Source organism: Podarcis vaucheri (assembly GCF_965113315.1).
Source record: "Podarcis vaucheri genome assembly, chromosome: 1".
In the NCBI taxonomy this organism is placed as follows: Eukaryota; Metazoa; Chordata; class Lepidosauria; order Squamata; family Lacertidae; genus Podarcis; species Podarcis vaucheri.
Genome location: NC_138759.1, coordinates 32796097 through 32818160, shown reverse-complemented (window position 1 = coordinate 32818160; position 22064 = coordinate 32796097). Strand labels below are relative to the sequence as shown.

The window sequence follows — 22064 nt, the reverse complement described above, 5'->3', positions numbered from 1 at the left end:
GGTTATCAGTAGTGAGGAAAAGATCCATGGCACATGCTCAGAGGAACTCTAATCTTTCTGTTTTACTTCCCATTTTCCAGAATGAGGCACTCCTTGCACAAAATATAATAATAATACCTTTATTGTCAACGTACAACATGTACAATGAAATTAACTGAGCCTCCCCCCCTCACACACACAATCCATCACATTGCACTCTGTGTGCTTGTCGCACAACACACATGGCTCAAATTAAGCCCTGTCAGCATGATAATATGCACATAGTGTTATGTCTTGAACTCTACCACTGCTGAAGGGAACTGGCATTTTTTCTCCTTAGTGCATGGTGGATGAGACAATAGCACAATGGCCGACCAAAAACAATGCATGCTAAAAAGCCAAAGATCAATCTCTGGCATCTCCAGGTAGGATTGGGAAAGAATCCTGTCTAAAACCACAGAGTCTTTGTCAATCAGTGTAGACAAAACTGATCCAGATTGACAAATGGCCTGATTTAGTATAAGACCGCTTTATATGGCTGTGCTAGCAAAAGAATGGAAGAAGAAGAAGAAAAACTTGGTTAACCATTCATTTGTTGGCTCTTTTCCAGCTTGGCAACAGAAGCAGAGCCAAAGACCCTGAAAAATTAGCTTTAAGCATCTCGTTTACTCTTCCCGCCCCCCGCCCCCACTTGGGGAGGATCCCAGGCATACTGTGTGGTCTCATTCCAGTGCTCATTGAGCCAAATGGCTCCGAGTGCCTAGGCAAGGCCTTCAGAGCCAGATTCTGGGCAAAATGTGGTCTGCCGGGCACACACTCCACAGTTGCCAGAAGGTGAACCAAGTGTAAAACACAGCAAAGAGCTCCTAAAAATAGAAGGCTATATGCAGGGCAGAGGGGAATGGAGGAGGCAGTGTAGCTTTTGAGCGCTGGATTAAAGAAGGCTAAGATCTCCCTGTCCATTAATAATAATAATAATAATAATAATAATAATAATAATAATAATAATAATAATTTTATTTATACCCCGCCCTCCCCGGCCAGAACCGGGCTATGGGCAGCTAACATCAAAATATAAATACATTAAAACATAAAATTCAGCAATCGACTAAAATACAGCTTAAAAACGGATTAAAATCACATAAAATCAGATGGCAACCCGCAAATTATAACTATAGGGGTTGGGAGCCTTAAGTACTCACCAAACTCAGCAATTTATATGAGCCGGTGAGAAGAGTTAAAGTGGCCTCTTGTATGCAGGGTTCTGTAAGAAGAGAGGGGTCAGACTGGGCCCCAACCAAAGGCCCTGCGGAACAGCTCCGTCTTGCAGGCCCTGCGGAAAGATGGCAAAGTCCTGTAGGGCCCTGGTCTCTTGCAGCAGAGCATTCCACCAGGCTGGGGCCAGGGCCGAAAAGGCCCTGGCTCTGGTCAAGGCCATTCTAACCTCATTGAGGCCGGGGACCTCCAAGATGTTATTGTTTGTGGACTGTAAGGTCCTCCGTGGGGCATACCAGGAGAGGCGGTCCCGCAGGTACAAGGGTCCCAGGTTGTATAGGGCTTTGAAGGTTTGAACCAGGACCTTAAACCTGACCCTGTACTCCACCAGGAGCCAGTGCAGCTGGTATAGCACTAGATGGATGTGGTCCCGTGGTGAGGACCCCGTAAGCAGTCTCGCCGCAGCATTCTGCACCCGCTGGAGTTTCTGGGTCAGCTTCATGGGCAGCCCCGCATAGAGCAAATTACAATAATCAAGCCTGGAGGTGACCATCACATGTATCACAGTGGCTAGTTCAGGGCGAGAGAGGTAAGGAACTAACTGCTTAACACGGCGGAGGTGGAAAAATGCCGCCTTTGCTGTAGCTGTAACCTGCGCCTCCATAGAAAGGGAGGTGTCGAGGGTTACACCCAGACTCCTGACAGAAGGTGCTGGCACTAATTGTGCCCCAGCAAGGGATGGGAGTTTGCCCCCCAACCCCATGTTGTCTTGATCCAACCAGAGGACCCTGTCTTTGAAGGATTTAGCTTCAACGGGCTCCCATGCAACCATCCAGCCACAGCTTCCAAACATCTGGTCAGTGTATCTGGGGCTGAATCAGGATGGCTGTCCATCAACAGATAAAGTTGGGTGTCATCAGCATATTGATGACAACCCAGCCCGATACTCCGAACAAGCTGGGCAAGGGGGTGCATAAAGATGTTAAAGAGCATCGGGGAGAGAATTGTGCCCTGTGGCACTCCACACACAAAGGGGTGCCGCAACGACAACTCCTCCCCTTGCACCACTCTCTGTCCCCAGCCTGACAGGAAAGAGTGCAGCCATTATAAGACTGTGCCCTGAATCCCCATGTCTGCAAGGTGGTGATTCAATAGTTCATGGTCAATCATGTCGAAGGCTGCTGACAGATCAAGAAGAATTAGCAGCCCAGACGTGCCTCGGTCCAGCTGCCTACGGAGATCGTCTGTTAGGGCACTGTTTCCCAACCGGTGTTCCGCGGCACACTAGTGTGCCGTGAGACGTTGCCTGGTGTGCCGTGGGAGGGAGGCGGGCGAGTCAGGCGGCGAGAGGCGGGGCGGCGGCGGCGAGGAGAGGCCGCCCAGCGCGGGGCTCTCGCCTGGCTGCCTGCGTGGCGCTGACGTCACGGGGCTGTAACGTGCCCCACATAGGCACACGCGGGGCGGCGAGCGAGCTCCCTCCCACATCCCATCGCCGCTCGCTTCGGCCGGCCTACTGGGCTGTCGCAGGCGGAAGGCCTGCGCATGCGCGAGGTTTTCGCGCCTTCGGGATTCCCTTCACGCCTTCCTCCTCCCGGGTCCTTGAGAGCGCGGGAAGCGGCAGCGCGAGACCGACGTTGAGCCTGGTAGGTATTGCGCTTGCCAAGGCAGTCGTTTGGGAAATGAAAACTTGCAAAGCAAGCAACCAGTTCAATCTGAAGTACATGTATGCTTAATATCCTGTATCTGAAACCTGTTCTGCCCCCTCCCCCACACTTGGTGCCATTTTCATCTACACATGCAGCAGAGTAAGTTGACCCAGAATAGTACCAATTCAGATGGCAGATGGGAGAGTGACAGTGCTGAATGCTTTCCCATGTAGAACAGTCCCTGCAAATAAAAACCTAGCATATTTGGAAGAGGGATGCTAGCCTAACCATTACCTTCTATGCTGTTACTATTTTTTTATTTTTTTTTACATAAGTAAAAAGTGACCTTTCCCCATCTGGCATGGTGGTGTGCCTCGAGATTTTTTTCATGAAACAAGTGTGCCTTTGCCCAAAAAAGGTTGGGAAACACTGTGTTAGGGCAACTAACAGTCCCATGTCCAGGGTGAAAGCCAGACTGGAATGGATCCAAGGCCGATGTTTCAACCAGAAACCTACCAAGCTGTTCGGCAGCCGCGCTCTCAATTACCTTACCCTGGTACGAAAGGTTCGAAACCGGGCAGTAATTGGATAGATCTGAAGGACCTAATGATGTTTTCTTAAAAGCGGGCACACTACTGCCTTCTTCAACTCCCCTGGGAATGCCCCCTCCCGGGAATTACCAACTCATAAATTAATGTAGTCCCCCATACATCTCTGATAAGAAAGCTGCATATGGTCAGTTCAAGTATGGAGTTAAACAGCCACTCCAATCCCACATTCATGTTGCATCAATAATCAGGTTTGGGAGTATGCGCTTGCCAACTTAGTATGCCACTCATGCACAGAGTGCAACCTATTTATAATAATAATAATAATTTTTTATTTATACCCCGCCCATCTGGCTGAGTTTCCCCAGCCACTCTGGGCGGCTCCCAATCAATGTTAAAAACAGTACAGACTTTATTTTTAAAGTCTCTCTCAGAAAGTGTCAATACCTAAATACATTATACCTCCCCTGCACTATATTTGTGAGGCCTGAAGATCACCAACCAGGAAATCAATCCCACTTTATATAAAACACAAGTTTAGATATTTGTGCTGTAAAAAAAAAAAATGTTAGGGCCCAAGAAACTCCCTGCCACAATAGCTCAGAGTTTGTCAATGTGGCCTTTGTGAGCACAGGTTCTAAAGCAGCAGGGCATATCAAAATGAATGTATGCAGCCCTGGCAATTAGAAAAGGAGTGGTAGTAATGGTAACAGAGTGGAATGGTAAGGACAGGCAATCATGGTTTACAAATCAGCTATGAGCCAGAAAGGTTGAGACCCACAGAATTGTGGTGATTTGCTAATCAGTTCAATATGAGAGGAATTCCATGCTAAACGAAACATGTCAAGAGAACATCCATCAATGGAATTGCACAAATCCAAGCTAAGACTCTGCATTACGCCATCCAAGTAGAATCTCACAGCTTATTGTAAGGGGGGAGATCATAGAGAAAGAACGACGACATTCCTGCCACCACTATGAGGAGACACTGGGCTTTACGCTTTGAACAGCATGTGGAATGTGCACTAAGAACAAGTAAAAATTCTCAGAGAGGCCCAGCCCAATGCCCATTTCATCTTAAGATGCATTAGCAAAAATGTAAGAGGTATACAGCCCTCATTTGACCTAAAGCAAAAGGAATTTTGAAAGCAAGGATCCATCTGTGCTATGGCTTCGAAGCAGAACCAACCAGCATTCATCCAGTGTGCATCCGGTCACATACAAACTTTTGCAAGCATTTGTATGCACATTTACCGCAATGATATGCATTTCAAACATATTGTTTTGTGGGAGAACTACTTCGCAAAATTCAGAGAAGTGTAAATTTTGAAAGATAGCTGTGTTTCAGTTTGTATATTGGTTTGAGAACTGCAAATTAGGTCATTTTATATTAAAGTACAAACAAATCAAATTTCTCCTCCATCCATAATCCTCCATTACTCTACAGAGCACATTCCAGCTCTTGGAACCATATATAAACCATTGGTATGGATATAAAATTGTATGACCCATCTCATACACTTATGTAATAAGATGCTCAGAGTACCAGCATTATCTGGTGTCAGCAGCATCTTTTGTGGGGACACTTTCCTCACCCAACTTCTTCCCTACATAGATTCAGAAGGCCTGCAGAGTTTTCATTTTTAGGAGATCAGTTACTTAATTTTCTTGTGGGCATTTGGAGAGACATGAATTTTATTCCAGACTTAAGCGTGTTTCATAACTGTTATTTACCCTGCTTATAGTTATTGTTAACTAATTTTATTGCACTAACAAGATGGTATTGTTTTAAATTGTTGCATTAACTGCCCCGAGGCTTTTCAAAGCATGTGGCAGGATGTACATTAAAAAAATAAATTAATAACAGATTTCCCCACACCTGTTCACTTTCACTTTTAAACCTTCCTCTCAACACCTCCTACACAAATAAAACTGCTACAGCTAAGATTGCTTTAGGGTATAAGAAACATAATCCTTTTTCAAAACAACCACCAGAAAACATTTACCTAGAACACACCCTGCAGTTGGGAGGTTATATTAATTATAAACTCATCAAAGGCAAAGATATGTATCAGCATATATTTCTCTACAGAATGGAAGATTCCGTATCTGTTGTAGGGCAGTGTTTATCTTATCACAGGACCAAGTAAGGCAAATGTTTGTACATTGGCACTGCTGATAATTGAATGAAGATGAGAGTCAAGGGGGTGAAAGAGCAATTAGAATACATAATAATGTGACGAGATGTTTCTGCTCTTTGTAAGTAGAGCTGTAGGGTTTTGGGTTGTAATTAAGCAAGTAATCATGGGACAGATCATTTTTGCATATAATGAGTGGAATCCAACACAGCACTAATTCTCTTGTTCCATGCATCCCCTAACTCAGTTCCAGAGATTCCCTCAACCCTCTGGCACAGATTTGGGGGAGGGCATGGGGCTATTAGCCGGGGGACTATGTTGTTGTTGTTTAGTCGTTTAGTCATGTCCGACTCTTCATGACCCCATGGACCAGAACACGCCAGGCACTCCTGTCTCCCACTGTCTCCCGCAGTTTGGTCAAACTCATGTTAGTAGCTTCGAGAACACTATCCAACCATCTCGTCCTCTGTCGTCCCCTTCTCCTTGTGCCCTCCATGTTTCCCTCCCTTTTCCAGGGAGTCTTCTCTTCTCATGAGGTGGCCAAAGTATTGGAGCCTCAGCTTCACGATCTGTCCTTCCAGTGAGCACTCAGGGCTGATTTCCTTAAGAATGGATAGGTTTGTTCTTCTTGCAGTCCATGGGACTCTCAAGAGTCTCCTCCAGCACCATAATTCAAAAGCATCAATTCTTCGACGATCAGCCTTCTTTATGGTCCAAGCCAGGGGACTATGTCCTACCTCTAATGTCATTATGCCTCTGAATACCAGTTACAGTGGTGCCCCGCAAGACGAATGACTCGCAAGACGGAAAACTCGCTAGACGAAAGGGTTTTCCGTTTTTGAGCTGCTTCGCAAGACGAATTTCCCTATGGGCTTGCTTCACAAGACGAAAACGTCTTGCAAGTTTGTTTCCTTTTTCTTAACACCGTTAATACAGTTGCAACTTGACTTCGAGGAGCAACTCATAGAACGCAGTGTACATAGTAGCCTTTTTTGAGGTTTTTAAAGACTTTGGTGATTTTTGAAGCTTTTCCAAAACTTCTTTTGCAGCCATTTGGTAAGCTTTTAGAACTTTTTTGGGGGGGTTGGATTTTGGATTGGGGTGTTTGGAATTCAAGGAGTTGGTGTTGGGAAGGGGTTTGCAAGAATCTGGAAGCTTGTGTGTTTTTTTCCTTCATTTTTATGATTTTCTGTGACCATTGGGCCACTCTGCTGTTTTTTTAAAAAAATTCTGGGTTTGAATTTTGAAATGCTCTTTACAGTATGTGTGACTTTAAAGAGCACTTAATGAACTCTTGTTGTACCAAATTTGGCTTTGTTTGGACTTTTTTTGACCATAGGAACGCATTAATTGATTTTCAATGCATTCCTATGGGAAACCGTGCTTCGCAAGACGAAAAATTCGCTAGATGAAAAAATTCGCAGAACGAATTAATTTCATCTTGCGAGGCACCACTGTACTGCGAATCTCAGGTGAATCTCATGCTGTTGTGCTCATGTCCTGCCTAGGGTTTCCCACAGGAATCTGGTTGGTCATTGTGAATACAGGATGCTGGAGTAGATGGGCCATTGGCCTAATTCAGCAAACTCTTCTTATGCTCTTAGGATCCTGCTGCACAAGCAGAAACCTTTGTGCTGACATGACACAGTAGCTGAATAACACCCAGTACAGTACCTGTGAAAGGGGATGAGAAAAAGTTTCACACTTACCTTGGCAGTGGCTCCGATTCAACCTTTTATATCCCTGTGGGCATTCAACTTGCCCATTTTCAAACACTGGGTGAGCTAGATGGAGAGGAGAAAAGAAAAGAAAGCCTTATCAAGGGTGAAAAATTCAGGGTACAAGGCTATATTCAAGTTGTGTCAGATCTGAAAGGCTATGGGATTTGGCTGGAAGCCCCACTAAACTGCTAAAACTCAGGCAATGCTTCTGCCACAAGAGATACACCAGGCGACCTGGCCAGACAGATTGATGGAATAACCAAAACAGGGAAGAGTCATAGGCAAGAAATGGGTGCCATAGGGGAGGAGCATACTATATTCCTTATGCTCCTATTGGCAGCTCAGGTTTAAACTAGTCCTGGACCCGAGACAAATGATATCCCTCCTATTGACTTCAATGGGAGGGGAAGGAATTTTAAAATAGCTGCATTGATGACCACCATGCCCACATTGCACTGGCAGAGCATAGAGTATGATGTAACTCAGCACCTAATTGCACCATAACGTCCCCAGGATATAAACCATACCTAGGGGAACCACAACTCAGATGACCAGACAACTAGTATGAGTCTCTCCCTTCCTCTGATCTCATCCCATGTAGTGCTTACTTAAGAGGAACAGGGAGAAATAGCATTTAGCATGAAGAGGGAGCACTTTGCACAAAACGTCTCTTCTCCAGAACGCACCCAGCAACTTGAGAACTTTGCTAAAACCTATCTTCCTAGAACTCTAAAAAGCATTCTGCCTTCAAACACAAATACCCAACGTGAAAGCACAATTGCTGTGATTGCCTTCCGTGTCTTCCTTGGTTTGCAATATGTGAATACTGTGTTCTGTCTGGTCTGAACTGCAATGCTCTAACACTGTTATCCCCAACAGTGTGGAACAGATTCTCCCCCACACAAAGAAGGCACTTATTCCCAAATGCTGGTAAGCCCTCTGTTGGCAAAGACCAGGTATTCTATTCCAACAACTGGAACCGATGGCCAAACACTCATGAGAATGTTTATCTTGCAGGATGAAAGCTCTGATATATGCAGTGGAACAAGGGAATCGTCCACACTTCCGCTTGCCCTGCTGCTCCCCCCCCCCCCGGGAAAACCCACTGTTTACCGCTGAATCAGAGCAAACGTCAATATCTGTTTCTCTGGATTGATATTTGCTCTGATTTAGCGCTAAAGACCAAGTTTTCAGGGGGAAGTGGTTGGACAAAGGCAAAACCGCCTGGACTTGTGCTTTCTAGGCACAGGACAAGCAGAAGTGTTGACAAGTCCAAGGTTTGCCACAAACACAGGGCAGAATTCAACTAAGTAAGTTTTGCTAGCAGGAGCCTGTGCAAGTGATCCTGCTGGGGCAGCAGGGCTCTCCCCTATTGAGGCATGGAGAGATTGCACCAGTGACAACATTTGTGACAAGTGATGTCATTTGTGGTAAGTGACAAAATTCCATGGCTCCTGCTTAAACAACCTGAGGATTGCTCTTTTGCAATGGGAAAAAAATGTTCAAATAATTAAGTTTTTTTTAAAAAAAATGAGGTAAAATAATCCTTATTCTTTGAGGATTAAGCAGTCCCCTGCTGTCACCACCCAAGCATAGGAGCACCCATGACGTAATAACTGGTTACGTCTTCCTGTCGTGTGTTCACTGCCATATTTGGAGACTTGTCTCTCCTTCACAGTTTACCTCAACAAACACCAATGTTGCCAGGTTGTGAAGCAGCTCTTAATAAAAATAAATTGTAGAAGTCTGAACATCAGGCACAGCTTCCAGAGGCTATGCATAGCTCCAACTATTGAACTGAATTAGGCAAAAGTAATAGCGCAGCTTTCACAGAGGTTAGAAATAATAGGATCTTAGTGAGGGGATTAGTTAAGTGGCAACAAATAACCTCTTAAGGTAGCTATTATTGCTACCCCCATCAACTCTGAATTATCTGTTAAGAACAGTGACAGAAATTACTCTCACTCACCTGAAAGTAATTTTGTGGCTGAGATTAGAGGACCTAAATGTTTGCTCCACTGAGAATGATTGTGCCTAAATAACGAATAGTAATATTTCCGAACACTTTACTTTGCCTCTTAGATGACCAGAGTACATTTGCTCCGTGGACCCTAATACAGATTTCACTGCGATTGTTTCTATTTCTGAATTTAATAATGTAACAAAACTGAGAGGATTGACATTACTAGTCTAGAGGATATGAGGCAGCTGGCTCTTTTAAATATGTTCTCTGCTTAAAGGGCTGTAAAACATTTTTCTAAAAATGAACCATATCTTAATTAAAGCAGTGATGGTTGATATTTCAGCGTTTGTACATCTGTACTTTTAACAGTTGTATAGATGAGGGAATGTTGGCAGGTACGGCTTGCCAGGTTGCTGTGCTGAAGGGTTTGGAAAAGCTTCACCTGCCAGAATTCCCTCATCTGTGCAACATTTAAAGGTACTGGATCCCCAAAGTTGAAAGATTGGTTTTCAGTTTCCCATTAATATTTTTGAGAAGAGCTGAAATGGAAGAGCATGAGGAGGATCGGGAACAATGTGTTGCAGTGTGGAGTGCTCCTGTTCACTGCCCTCAAGTGCCCTCATCAGTCAGCAATGGTGATTGGTGCCCATTGGGACTGGTGGGACAAAAGGCAGGGAGACTAACAAGAGGTGGAGCCAATGTCAATGAGAGGCAGAGCTATTCCCTGAATGATCGTAAGTAGGACAGGATGCAGGTGGAGGCTGGCTGAGGACATTCTTTTGTGCTGTGTTTCTAGGCACAGGCTCAGTTTCTGAGCATTTCTCCCACCCCACTGGTACTTTCCCCATGAAAACCCGCTCTTTACTGCTGAATCGGAGCAAATAGCAATCCACAGAAAACCTGAAGCGTTGTTTGTTCCAATTCAGTGTTACAGAGCAGGTTTTCCTGGGGAAAGGGCTGGGGCAAAAGAAAAGAGATATGGATGCGGGTGACGCTGTGGGTTAAACCACAGAGCCTAGGACTTGCCAATCAGAAGGTCGGCGGTTCGAGTCCCCACAAGGGGGTGAGCTCCCGTTCCTCGGTCCCAGCTCCTGCCAACCTAGCAGTTCGAAAGCACGTCAAAGTGCAAGTAGATAAATAGATACCGCTCCGGCGGGAAGGTAAACGGCGTTTCCGTGCGCTGTTCTGGTTCACCAGAAGCGGCTTAGTCATGCTGGCCACATGACCCGGAAGCTGTACGCCGGCTCCCTCGGCTAGTAAAGTGAGATGAGCGCTGCAACCCCAGAGTCATCCGCGACTGGACCTAATGGTCAGGGGTCCCTTTACCTTTACTTTTACCTTTATGGAGCTTTAATGCTCAGACCTGTGTCTAGAAAGTGTTACATTGCCTAGAGCAGACCAAGCACTCTGGAGCAGGCAGCCACTGAACCTGCAGTGCACATCGTGCACACATCATGCACATGTCATGCACGACAGGCCCCCTCAACACTGAGGGAGCCGACTGCCTTCCAACAAATATTGAGGGGGACAGGGTGTCTTGGCACACCTGGCAAAAGGTAAGAGTGGATGAGCTCTGAGGTTGGTGGGGCACTGATCCATTTGCCCTAATTGACCAGGTCCCCATTGTCAGCCAACTATTTAAACAGCAAGCCTGCTAGCAGCCTCATACCCAGTGTTGCTCAGGAATTCTAAGAAACCCCGGGAAAGTCAGTGGAGTTTTGAAATCAGTGGTTAAAATCGGTACAGTTTTGAAAGGTTCAGTCTGGCATCTTGATTCAAAATGGCATCTAACTGTATCCAGACAGATGGAAACCATCACCTAGATCTCAAGAGCCATCATTTAAAACAATATGGTTCTGAACTATTAAGAGGTGTCCAAATGTGTAATGAAAAGACCACTTTCCAAAATATATAGCAGAAGATAATAATAATAATAATAATAAATTTTATTTATATCCCGCCCTCCCCAGCCGAAGCTGGGCTCAGGGCAGCTAACAACAATCAAAATAATCCAACATTCTAAAACATTCATTATAAAATTAATTAAATCAAATTAAAATCAAATTAATGGCAACCATCAAGCAAAATTTTGTGCAGATTGCCAGAAGAGGGGGTCAGGCTGTGCCCTGACAAAAGGCCTGGTGGAACAGCTCTGTCTTGCAGGCCCTGCGGAAGGATGTCAGGTCCTGCAGGGCCCTGGTCTCTTGTGACAGAGCATTCCACCAGGTTGGAGCCGCGGCCGAGAAAGCCCTGGCTCTAGTTGAGGCCAACCTAACCATCTCTGTGGCCTGGGAGATGTTGGTTTGATGCTAGTTTAACAAGCATGGCTGCTCCCAGAGAATGTTGGGGACTGTAATTTGATGAGGGGAGATTACCTCTTTTAAACTCTCTCACATTCCCATTAACAGAGTAAATGGCTATTAAAAGAAATTTAACTCTGTGGTATACATAAGGTTTGTCCTGGGACCAGAATTTTGGGACTTCAGAGAATGAGCTGGACTTTCTGACCAGGATTCCTAAGATATGTTGTAGCCCTTCTAAAAGTTTAGCTTTGTTCACAGATTCTGTAGAACATGTTACCAACACGGGGTGGGGGTGGGGAGGCCTCCTCAATAATCATTGTGAAAGAAAATGGTATGGGGAAAGGATCACAGAGAAACTCCAGTACTGCCAGTTCCTCAGTGGCTTAGCTATACTTCCTCTTGCCCCGCTGCTTTCCCCAAGAGAAAACGACTCTTTAGTGTTCCATCGGAGCGAACAGCAATTCAGGTTTTCTTCAGGTTGACATTTAGCACTAAAGAGCGGGTTTTCCCTGGGAAAGGAAAGGCGCAATAGGGAAACCGCTCAGGGCTGTACTTAGAAAGCACAGGGGAAGCAGAAAGCCATTTGGAACTGTGCTTTCTAGACACGTGACAAGCGGAAGTGTTGATGACCCCATAATGAGTTCCCAAGCATTCCAATACACTTTGGAATGCACTTTGCCTTCTAGTCAGGAAGGTACATCTAACGATCTGAAATGCCTTCATAACTCATAAATCATATGCCTTTTTAAAATGTGGGGGGTTTTAGGAGGGGGTTATTGGGTTGTTGTTTTTATTCTGATTATATATTTTGCAGTTTTATATTCTGATTTTGTTCTGTGAACTGCCCAGAGACCTTTGGGTATATAAGTTCAATAAATAAATAATAAATAACTAAAATTCAGTTTCCGGCTCTTCTACAAACTTCTGGTGATATCTTAGGCAATTTCATTAGCTTCCTCCACACTTGCCATTCTTGAGTATTGAATAGGAATTTTGTCATTTCCCCGTTTTAGGGATATTTTTTTCCCCAGGGTTTAAGATGCTCATACATGGTTGTCATGGGATCTCTGAAGGGAAAATGTATGATTCTCAATCCTTTTCCTCTATAGCAGCACTCTAAGTGTCACAGCGATAAGCAGACAAGAGGATACGGTGAGATTATGTGACACCATCATGAGAGGCATAATTTTGAGGGTGGGGGTGTGGTTATGACAAGTTCCCAATCTTTCTTATACTTCCTGGCTCACTGCTGGTCAAACTCTGAACCTTCAACAATATGACTCTGAGGACTGTGAATGTGGACTTTTCATATGGCTTTAAATCCTTATTAAATATTCTTTTAAAGTTGTAAAGATTTTTATTGTAAAGTAAATATTATTTGAATTTCTCCCAATTTCCCATGGCAAATGGTTTTAATATTAATTCAAAAGCTCTGGGGTTATGAGTGATTTTAGAAAAGAATCATTACTTTTCCCATGATAAACATGGATTAGGCCTCCAGTATTCTAAAAAAAAATATGTCTCTGGTGATGTATGGCTGGATAATATGCAAAAGGACAAAGGATATAATATCCATGAGGCTGGATAGTTCAACTGGAAGAGCATGACACTCTTAATCCCAGGATTGCTGGTTTGAGCCCCATGTTGAGTGAAAAAATCCTGGATTGCATGTGGTTGGACAAGATGAACCTCGTGGTCCCTTCCACCTCTTCAAATCTATGATTCTATGTCTGTGGTTTGCAGGAGCATGTCCCTTGCTTCCTACACACAGGCACTTCATGCAGTGGGGGAAATGGCACCTGCCACATCATGAGCATATATAGCATGCAAGCTGACTTAATTGAATGACCAAAAATACCCCGGTCAAGTGCAGAATTAAGACACAGGGATAGGGCAATTTGCAGCACAGTGGTACCTCGGGTTAAGAACTTCATTCGTTCTGGAGGTCTGTTCTTAACCTGAAACTGTTCTTAACTTGAAGCACCACTTTAGTTAATGGGGCCTCCCGCTGCCGCCGCATGATTTCTGTTCTAATCCTGAAGAAAAGTTCTTAACCTGAGGTACTATTTCTGGGTTAGCGGAGTCTGTAACCTGAAGCGTCTGTAACCTGAAGCATCGGTAACCCGAGGTACCACTGTATTATCCTATGCAGATTTGCAGGGCAGGGGCAGGGAGTTAGACACTCATAATTCTGTAAATCAACAATGGGGAATCTTCAGCCTTCCAGATACTGTATTACTGGACTCCCAACTCCCATCTGCCCCACTCAGCATGGCCAATAGTCATAAGAGCAGTGGTCCTGCAACATTTGAAGGGCCATTGGTTCCCCATCCCTACTGTAAAGGACAGCAGGCAGCCTGAAGTTACAAAAATCAATGCACACACAGTAATATTTACTTTCAAGAAGAGGGGTGCAAATCCCAACATCAGCACCACCACCACTCCAGACCAATGCCACATGTGAAAGTAGGATTTTACTTCTCACAACCCCCTCTGCAATATACATTAATAAAGGGTGCCCTCTGTACCCTTAAAGGTAAAGGGGCCCCTGACCATTAGGTCCAGTCGTGACCGACTCTGGCGCTCATCTCGCTTTATTGGCTGAGGGAGCTGGTGTACAGCTTCCGGGTCATGTGGCCAGCATGACTAAGCTGCTTCTAGCGAACCAGAGCAGCACACGGAAACGCCGTTTACCTTCCCACCGGAGTGGTACCTATTTATCTACTTGCACTTTGACGTGCTTTCGAACTGCTAGGTTGGCAGGAGCCGGGACCGAGCAACGGGAACTCACCCCATCGCGGGGATTTGAACCGCTGTCCTTCTGATCAGCAAGTCCTAGGCTCTGTGGTTTAACCCACAGCGCCACCTGTGTCCCTTCTGTACCCTTACCAACAGAATTACTTTGAATCATGGTTTGCCACTCAAGCTGTTTGGACAAACTAGGCAATTAACTGTTCAAAGTACATGGAATGTGAGCCACACCCACCTGCCAAGGTGTGAAAATGGAAATAAGTTTTGCCTGCTCTGTGCAAACAGCCTGGTGAGCTATTTGGGGAGCATTTGGAATGAAGAGATTGTGAATCTAGTTCTTGCTATGTGCTTATTGGTATGGTCTCCCAATACCTGCTTACTTGCTTACTCTGTGCAAGTACAGTGGTGCCTCGCAAGACGAAATTAATCCGTTCCGCGAGTCTCTTCGTCTTGCGGTTTTTTCGTCTTGCGAAGCACGGCTATTAGCGGCTTAGCGGCTATTAATGGCTTAGCAGCTTAGCGGCTATTAACGGCTTAGCGGCTTTAAGAAAAAGGGAACAAACTCGCAAGACGTTTCGTCTTGCGAAGCAAGCCCATAGGGAAATTCGTCTTGCGGAACGACTCAAAAAACGGAAAACTCTTTCGTCTTGCGCTTTTTCATCTTGCGAGGCATTCGTCTTGCGAGGTACCACTGTAGTTATGATAAAGCTATCCTAAGTGCCCAATGCTATCTCTTTCAAAGCAAATTGGCCCTGTAAAAGCGGATGAACTTTCCAGCATTGGTGCTAGATTGAGACACTTTCACAAATTAAGCAAAAAGTTAAATATGCCCCTAGAGGCTAGAGGAAGGAAAATTGTGCCTATTCTGGTATAGGCTGACCTTTTCACACTGCCTCTTGCTGAAGCCAGCTCTGTCCACTCCCAGGAGAATCAGGAACATTAACCAGCAAGCTAAACTGCAGTGTTGTTTTTTTAAATAATCACTTCTACTAAATGACAATCTCTATTGAATCTGGGGTAAAATCCCAGACCAGAAAAAGGCAAATTCCTCCTCACCACATTGTTCATGACAATATGCTGAAGTAGTATGGGTTCTACGGTAGTATATACACATAATACATTTAGAGCACATTTAAAAGGCAATACCCCCCCCAAAAAAAAATATTGGGAACTGGGGTTTGTTAAGCATGCTTGGAATTGTAGTTATGTGAAGGATAAGCAACAGCTTTCAGGATTTTAGAGGAAGTGTGTGCGGGGTTTAAATATCCAGTATAGTGCATATGCAGCCTAAGACTTGCCCAAGCCCTGCAGGAAGAGTCCATCAGCTTAAATTGCTATTTTCAAAAGTCCACACTGCCAGTTTCCAACTACTGTTAATGTCAGGTGTTGCCAAAACTGTGCAGTAACGGCACCTGTGACTGCCTTTCCAAAGCACTCTGCTTATGTGGGATTTTTTTTTTCCAACCTGGTGGCACGTGATAAGGGAAATGAAAGTGGAAGGAATGACACAGGCTCCTGATTAGGTGCTGGAGTAACAGCCCAGGGCTCATTTATTACCTTCCCCCTGCTTTTTACAAGGTTCTCACAGTCTTGGCTACACATGGTTTCCTGACTCACTGTAGTCAATTTTAAATAGTTGCTTAAAATAGGTCTATGGGTTTTTTTATTAAACAAAAAATAGCTGGCAACATGCACAATTAAACCTCTCAAAACCTTTTTTTTATAGGCGAGTATAAGTAAGCCAATAAATTCCAGGAAAACTCCAGCACCATGTTTTTCAAGTGAACTGAAGTGATTTTTTTTTTAAAGGAAATGTAGGACAGATGCAGGAGTAAAGGTGGGATTATTAATGCACAGCACAATCATGCTTGCTTATTCAGTGAGAAGCAAGTCTCACTGCGTAGAGTTTTGATCTCTACATCCTGAAAATAATATTTGAGTGCAGGGAGGGGAGAGGGAAAGTGAAAATCTGGACAGAAAGGTTGTTGAACTATTTTGGTTTTGCCCAAAGTTACTGAGCAAATAATTTTCTCTCTCTCTTTTTGCAGACCCTCCAAGTGTCCCTGTTTTCCAGGGACAGGGACAGTCCCGGATTTACAGAAGACGTCCCAGTTTCTGATTTCATCTCATAATGTCCCACTTTTCATTGTTGTTGTTGTTTAGTCATTTAGTCATGTCCGACACTTAGTCGGACCCCGTGGACCAGAGCATGCCTGGCACTCCTGTCTTCCACTACCTCCAGCAGTTTGGTCAAACTCATGCTGGTAGCTTTGAGAACACTGCCCAACCATCTCGTCCTCTGTCGTCCCCTTCTTCTTGTGCCCTCAATCTTTCCCAACATCAGGGTCTTTTCCAGGGAGTCTTCTCTTCTCATGAGGTGGCCAAAGTATTGGAGTCTCAGCTTCACGATCTGTCCTTCCAGTGAGCACTCAGGGCTGATTTCCTTCAGAATGGATAGGTTTGTTCTTCTTGCAGTCCATGGGACTCTCAAGAGTCTCCTCCAGCACCATAATTCAAAAGCATCAATTCTTCGGCAATCAGCCTTCTTTATGGTCCAGCTCTCACTTCCATACATCACTACTGGGAAAACCATAACTTTAACTATATGGACCTTTGTTGGCAAGGTGATGTCTCTGCTTTTTAAGATGCTGTCAAGGTTTGTCATCACTCTTCTCCCAAGCAGCAGGCGTCTTTTAATTTCATGACTGCTGTCACCATCTGCAGTGATCATGGAGCCCAAGAAAGTAGCATCTCTCGCTGCCTCCATTTCTTCCCCTTCTATTTGCCAGGAAGTGATGGGACCAGTGGCCATGATCTTAGTTTTTTTGATGTTGAGCTTCAGACCATATTTTACGCTCTCCTCTTTCACCCTCATTAAGAGGGATGCCCCTATTTTCATTGGAGAAATGTTGGAGGGTATGCAAGCATGCTACAAATCATGCTCACAGTATGAGATGGTGCCACTGTAATATACACCGCAGTGTGCTTGCCACCCCATGCTTTGAATTGGTTTTGCTTCTAGTAAAAAAACACACCCCGAGGTGCTAGAGAGGCCTGATTCTCCAACTCCCATCCAGAAGTGCCACAAACCACTGCTGCTTGCATGATTTGTGACACTGATCTATGCCACAAATTAGACACCTATAATCTAGACCACCATTCAAACACAACCTCAGCTACTGAAGCATCTCCTTCCATATGTATGAAGTCACCATTTAGTCAACGGTGGTCCAAAAAGAGTGAAGTCATTAAAACCAAAAGCCAGGTTTGAAGGAGAATTGCAGCTGACCTTCTCATTCCCTTCATTCCAAACAGACTGATCCTGTGGCTCTGGATTCCTGGACTTGGATGTGATATAAGGAAGGAGAACAAAGTCACTTCAAGCAAACAGGTCAGATGTTCTGACTAAGCACAGCCAGTGACTGCATCTGTAGAGGCAGCCAGAAAGGATTACGACTTCTCAACTCTCTCTCTCTCTCTGTGTGTGTGTTTATAATTCTCTCCAGAAAGAGGAAATGTGGCTTAGACTAACAGGCATCTGAGAGATCCTTCCTTGGGGGAAAGTGGGATATCAGCCCTGCCTGAAGACTTGGCTGAAGGTTAAAATGATGTAACCTGTAAGCCTTACTTTACTGCCAGATCTGCAAACAGTAGGCTTTGTTTCAAGCACCGGCACTCTGCAGGTGGCTAAAGCCAGGGCCTCCACCTACTGCCGGGACAGTAACCTATTCCCCTAGCGTCCATTCAGTGCCATGTCAGTCTCTGTTATGTCTACAAGCAAACAACGATCCCAAGCTGAGAGAAGGGGAAAGATTTGTCATTTTATTGGGGGATTAGACACAATTAGAAGCCTAGAAACACGGGAGAAAGTACACCATTCAGAGTCTTAAACTTGAGACTCCTGTGGTCATAGCAACGCATCGCATGAGCTCCACAAAGGCATTCATAAAAGATGAACAAAAATGAAGAAAAGATAATTCACTGGATAGGTAGTCCATTGTGCTGGCTTTCAAGCTGTGGAAAAGATTTCATTTCCATATATTTCATACGCTGCATCAGTAGATAACAAAATAACAACACCATTGCTTACAAATACAAATGGAGGTTTGGCAGGCACCTTCATTATACACCTATACGTTCCTCTTCACCCGGGCCTGATTGACACCAGATGCCCTTTTAAATGTGTTGTGGGAGGGGGGGAATTATTGGTTTGTTTTTGTCCTTATTTTTATTATGTATTATTGTAAATTTATGGTATGTTGTGAACTGCCCTGAGATCCATGGATGATATACAAATTTAATAAATAATACATTTATAAACAACAAACAAATAAACTCATCTCCTACAGTCTGGAATTAATTTGTACCCTGAAAAGACTTCCTGTGGCTTTTTCTTTCTGATAGCAATTCTCCACCCCTTTCGTTGCTTTGAGTTGTTGTGGTTATGATTATGATTATTATTACTACTACAACAACAACTACTATTATTTCAAAAAGAACAAAACTGGCATCTTGATTATTTCAGATAACTAATGAAACCCTATCATCCAGTCATAATGTACTTTTTCATCCTTATTCTCTGCCTTGTAGCAGTAAGTGCACTAAAGATTCTGCATCTAAACCAGGGACCCATTGTGTAACTCCTGCAGGAAGAAACCTGACAGAGAAATGGCAAAAAAATGTGCAGGCAGGAACAGTCTCTCAACTTATAAGCAGTGTCGCAGGTCTATGCTACCACCAGGTTTCTCAGTTTTAAGTCAGTGTTCCAAACGTTGGACCACTTGACTTTCCAAGTTGGACAAAATAATATATTTTGATTGCAGTGTCTTGAATCCTAAGACACCTTAGAGAAGTTCACAGGAAAAGTTTCCAGTGCTCTCCTCTACCTGATCTGCCCCCCAACCCAACCTGTGCTCCACAAAAAGCCTCTCCACAGGGTCAAGGGGATAGATAGGGCTTGGGAAGGTAAGAGGAAAAGGAAGACTATCCCAAAGCTAGACAAAATTTGGGGGAGTCCCACCTCCCCAAGCAACTCCTGTGTCCCACTGTGTTGTTCAGGAAGTACTCCTGACTTTCCATGGGAGCTTTTTCAGGAGGGTACAGAGAGAAGGAATTCTGGACAGGAAACTTTCCACCTGTGAACTTCCTAAAATTAACTTACTTTAGGACACACGCCAGAGTAAGGGATATTCACTTGTGAGTATATGGCAGGCTATGGACTAATATACAGTTGGATTTTTTTGGGAGCACCTTCAGTTCAAGAAAAAGCTTTGGCCAGGGGCAGGTAATCACAGTTTCTGTGTAAACTCTAAATTGGGCGCAAGAATCCTGCCCTAGCCAACTTCCAAGGTATTTAAAATGTGGCACGTGTCCATGCCACTCCTCAGGAGCCCTCAGGGTGCCAAGCTCTCAATTAGAGGAACTTGTTTGCAGATAATGCTTGGAACTGGCCGCACACTTTGATGCGCTCACTTCTAGGCTACATGTCTGCTCCAGTGCTCCAAGCATGCCTTACATCAGTGCAGGCAGCTGCATATGAAAGAGGGTGGCCTGAGGGCTAACAGAAGCCAGAATGGAGTCACTGCTATGAATGATTAGCTACAAAACGCCAAGCTGACTTGCTGAGCTGCATGTCGAAGTAGCTGCGTAGAAATCGGCTTTAACAGTCACAGTTAATCTCTGCAGGGGGCCCAGCATGGCTGCTTGGGGGGCTGTGAGCCACCGCTGACAGGAAGGTGATGGAACCAAGCCAGAAAAGAGTGAACTGCCTGTATGACAAACAGGAGCGACGGCAGGTTCCAACAAGAAGGAAAGATATTATTACTTGGAGAATAAGCACATGAAGTAGATGATGCAAAGGAACTAAGCTGCTCGATGAGACTGTACAACAGTGAGGAGGAAAGCGGTGGATAAGAAAGCCATTCATGATTCGTAGGAACAAAGGAAGGGGCTAGTGTAAAATGCTGACTTCTGAGATAGATGGTATTCAACATTCAGCCTAGTGTAATTTAATCTAGGTTAACATGAGTGTCTCTGAAGAAGTGTAACTGTGAACAAAGCAGGCCTAGCATCACAACACGGCCTTTTGGGTAGCTGCTGGGTCCCAGCACCACAATAGGACCTCCCAGTGCACTGACACTGACACTGGCCCTGAGCCCTGACGCCTGCCTTGCAAGGTGGTTGGGCCAGCGAGTTGTCACAATATTGCTGGTGTCACTCCAGGGCCATATGACAAAGCCAAATGAGAGCCACCAGTGTGTGTAGGGGGGGGGAGGATACCATTTCCCATTTAATTTCCCACAATGCCCCAGGGCGATGCTACATCAGGGGCACTGGGAGAAAACAAAATGTTAGTGCTGCTCCCTACCATGTCCCACCAAGTGCAGGGAGCATTTGCCAAGGACTCCCACAAACTTAGGTCCAGTCCTGGACCACATACCTTTCCTGCAATGTTTTATTTGGCTGTGACACCCCTTAGCACATTACTCCCATCCCAGTGTAACAGGAGTGGGTAAAATAAAAAAATTCCTTCCAGTAGCACCTTAAAGACCAACTAAGTTAGTTCTTGGTATGAGCTTTCGTGTGCATGCACACTTCTTCAGGTATTTCTTCAGGTATCTGAAGAAGTGTGCATGCACACGAAAGCTCATACCAAGAACTAACTTAGTTGGTCTTTAAGGTGCTATTGGAAGGAATTTTTTTATTTTGACTATGGCAGACCAACACGGCTACCTATCTGTAACAGGAGTGGGTAAGGCAGCCTTCTTGCTGAGGGATATACACCCTTGCTTTGCATGCCTTTTTCTTAAGTGAGGTTGCGTTTGTCTTCTTTAACATATTGGGTTGCAACAATAATCTAGCACTATAAAGCAGGAACATGAGAAGAGACTGTTGGATCAGGCCAATGGTTCATCTGGTCCAGCGTTCTGTTGTCTCAGTGGCCAACCAGATGCCTGGGGGAAACCCGGAAGCAGGACCTGAGTATAAGAGCGCTTTCGCCTACTGTGGTTTCCAGCAATTGGTATTCAGAAGCACTGCTGCCTCCATCTGCAGAGTCAGAGCATCGCCATCATGGATGGTAGCCACTGAGTTTGTCTAATTTTCTTTTAACGTGTCCAGAGGAGGGCAACCAAAATGGTCAAAGGCCTGGAAACGATGCCTTATGAGGAACGGCTAAGGGAGCTGGGCATGTTTAGCCTGGAGAAGAGGAGGTTAAGGGGTGATATGATAGCCATGTTCAAATATATAAAAGGATGTCACATAGAGGAGGGAGAAAGGTTGTTTTCTGCTGCTCCAGAGAAGCGGACACGGAGCAATGGATCCAAAGTACAAGAAAGAAGATTCCACCTAAACATTAGGAAGAACTTCCTGACAGTAAGAGCTGTTCGACAGTGGAATTTGCTGCCAAGGAGTGTGGTGGAGTCTCCTCCTTTGGAGGTCTTTAAGCAGAGGCTTGACAACCATATGTCAGGAGTGCTCTGATGGTGTTTCCTGCTTGGCAGGGGGTTGGACTCGATGGCCCTTGTGGTCTCTTCCAACTCTATGATTCTATGATTCTATGATTCTAAAGTCATCCAAGAGGATGACCGTCACTGCCTCCTCCTGCAGCTCATGAAGAGACAGGAAACAAGGACAACACATGCAGAATAGCAACACAACAATTAAAAAGACCGGCCACTGAAACATCTTAGCTGCTGGACCAGGAATATTACTAACATTAAAACATAAGAAGCCATGAGCGCATTGAAAGAGGAACTATGATCAGAAGAGCAGCATTAAAATTGCTTCCTGAAAGTGCCA

General features: G+C 44.8%; 1 protein-coding gene across 1 annotated transcript in view; it reads right to left on the bottom strand.

Moving 5' to 3' along the window:
• The window catches only part of LTBP2 (latent transforming growth factor beta binding protein 2), a 151320-nt gene that overhangs the window by 47138 nt on the left and 82118 nt on the right, over positions 1–22064 (bottom strand). Inside the window, exon 9 of the mRNA XM_082231992.1 lies at positions 7236–7310. Within this exon, the coding sequence (XP_082088118.1) occupies positions 7236–7310 (75 nt within the window). The remainder of the gene's footprint in view (positions 1–7235; positions 7311–22064) is intronic.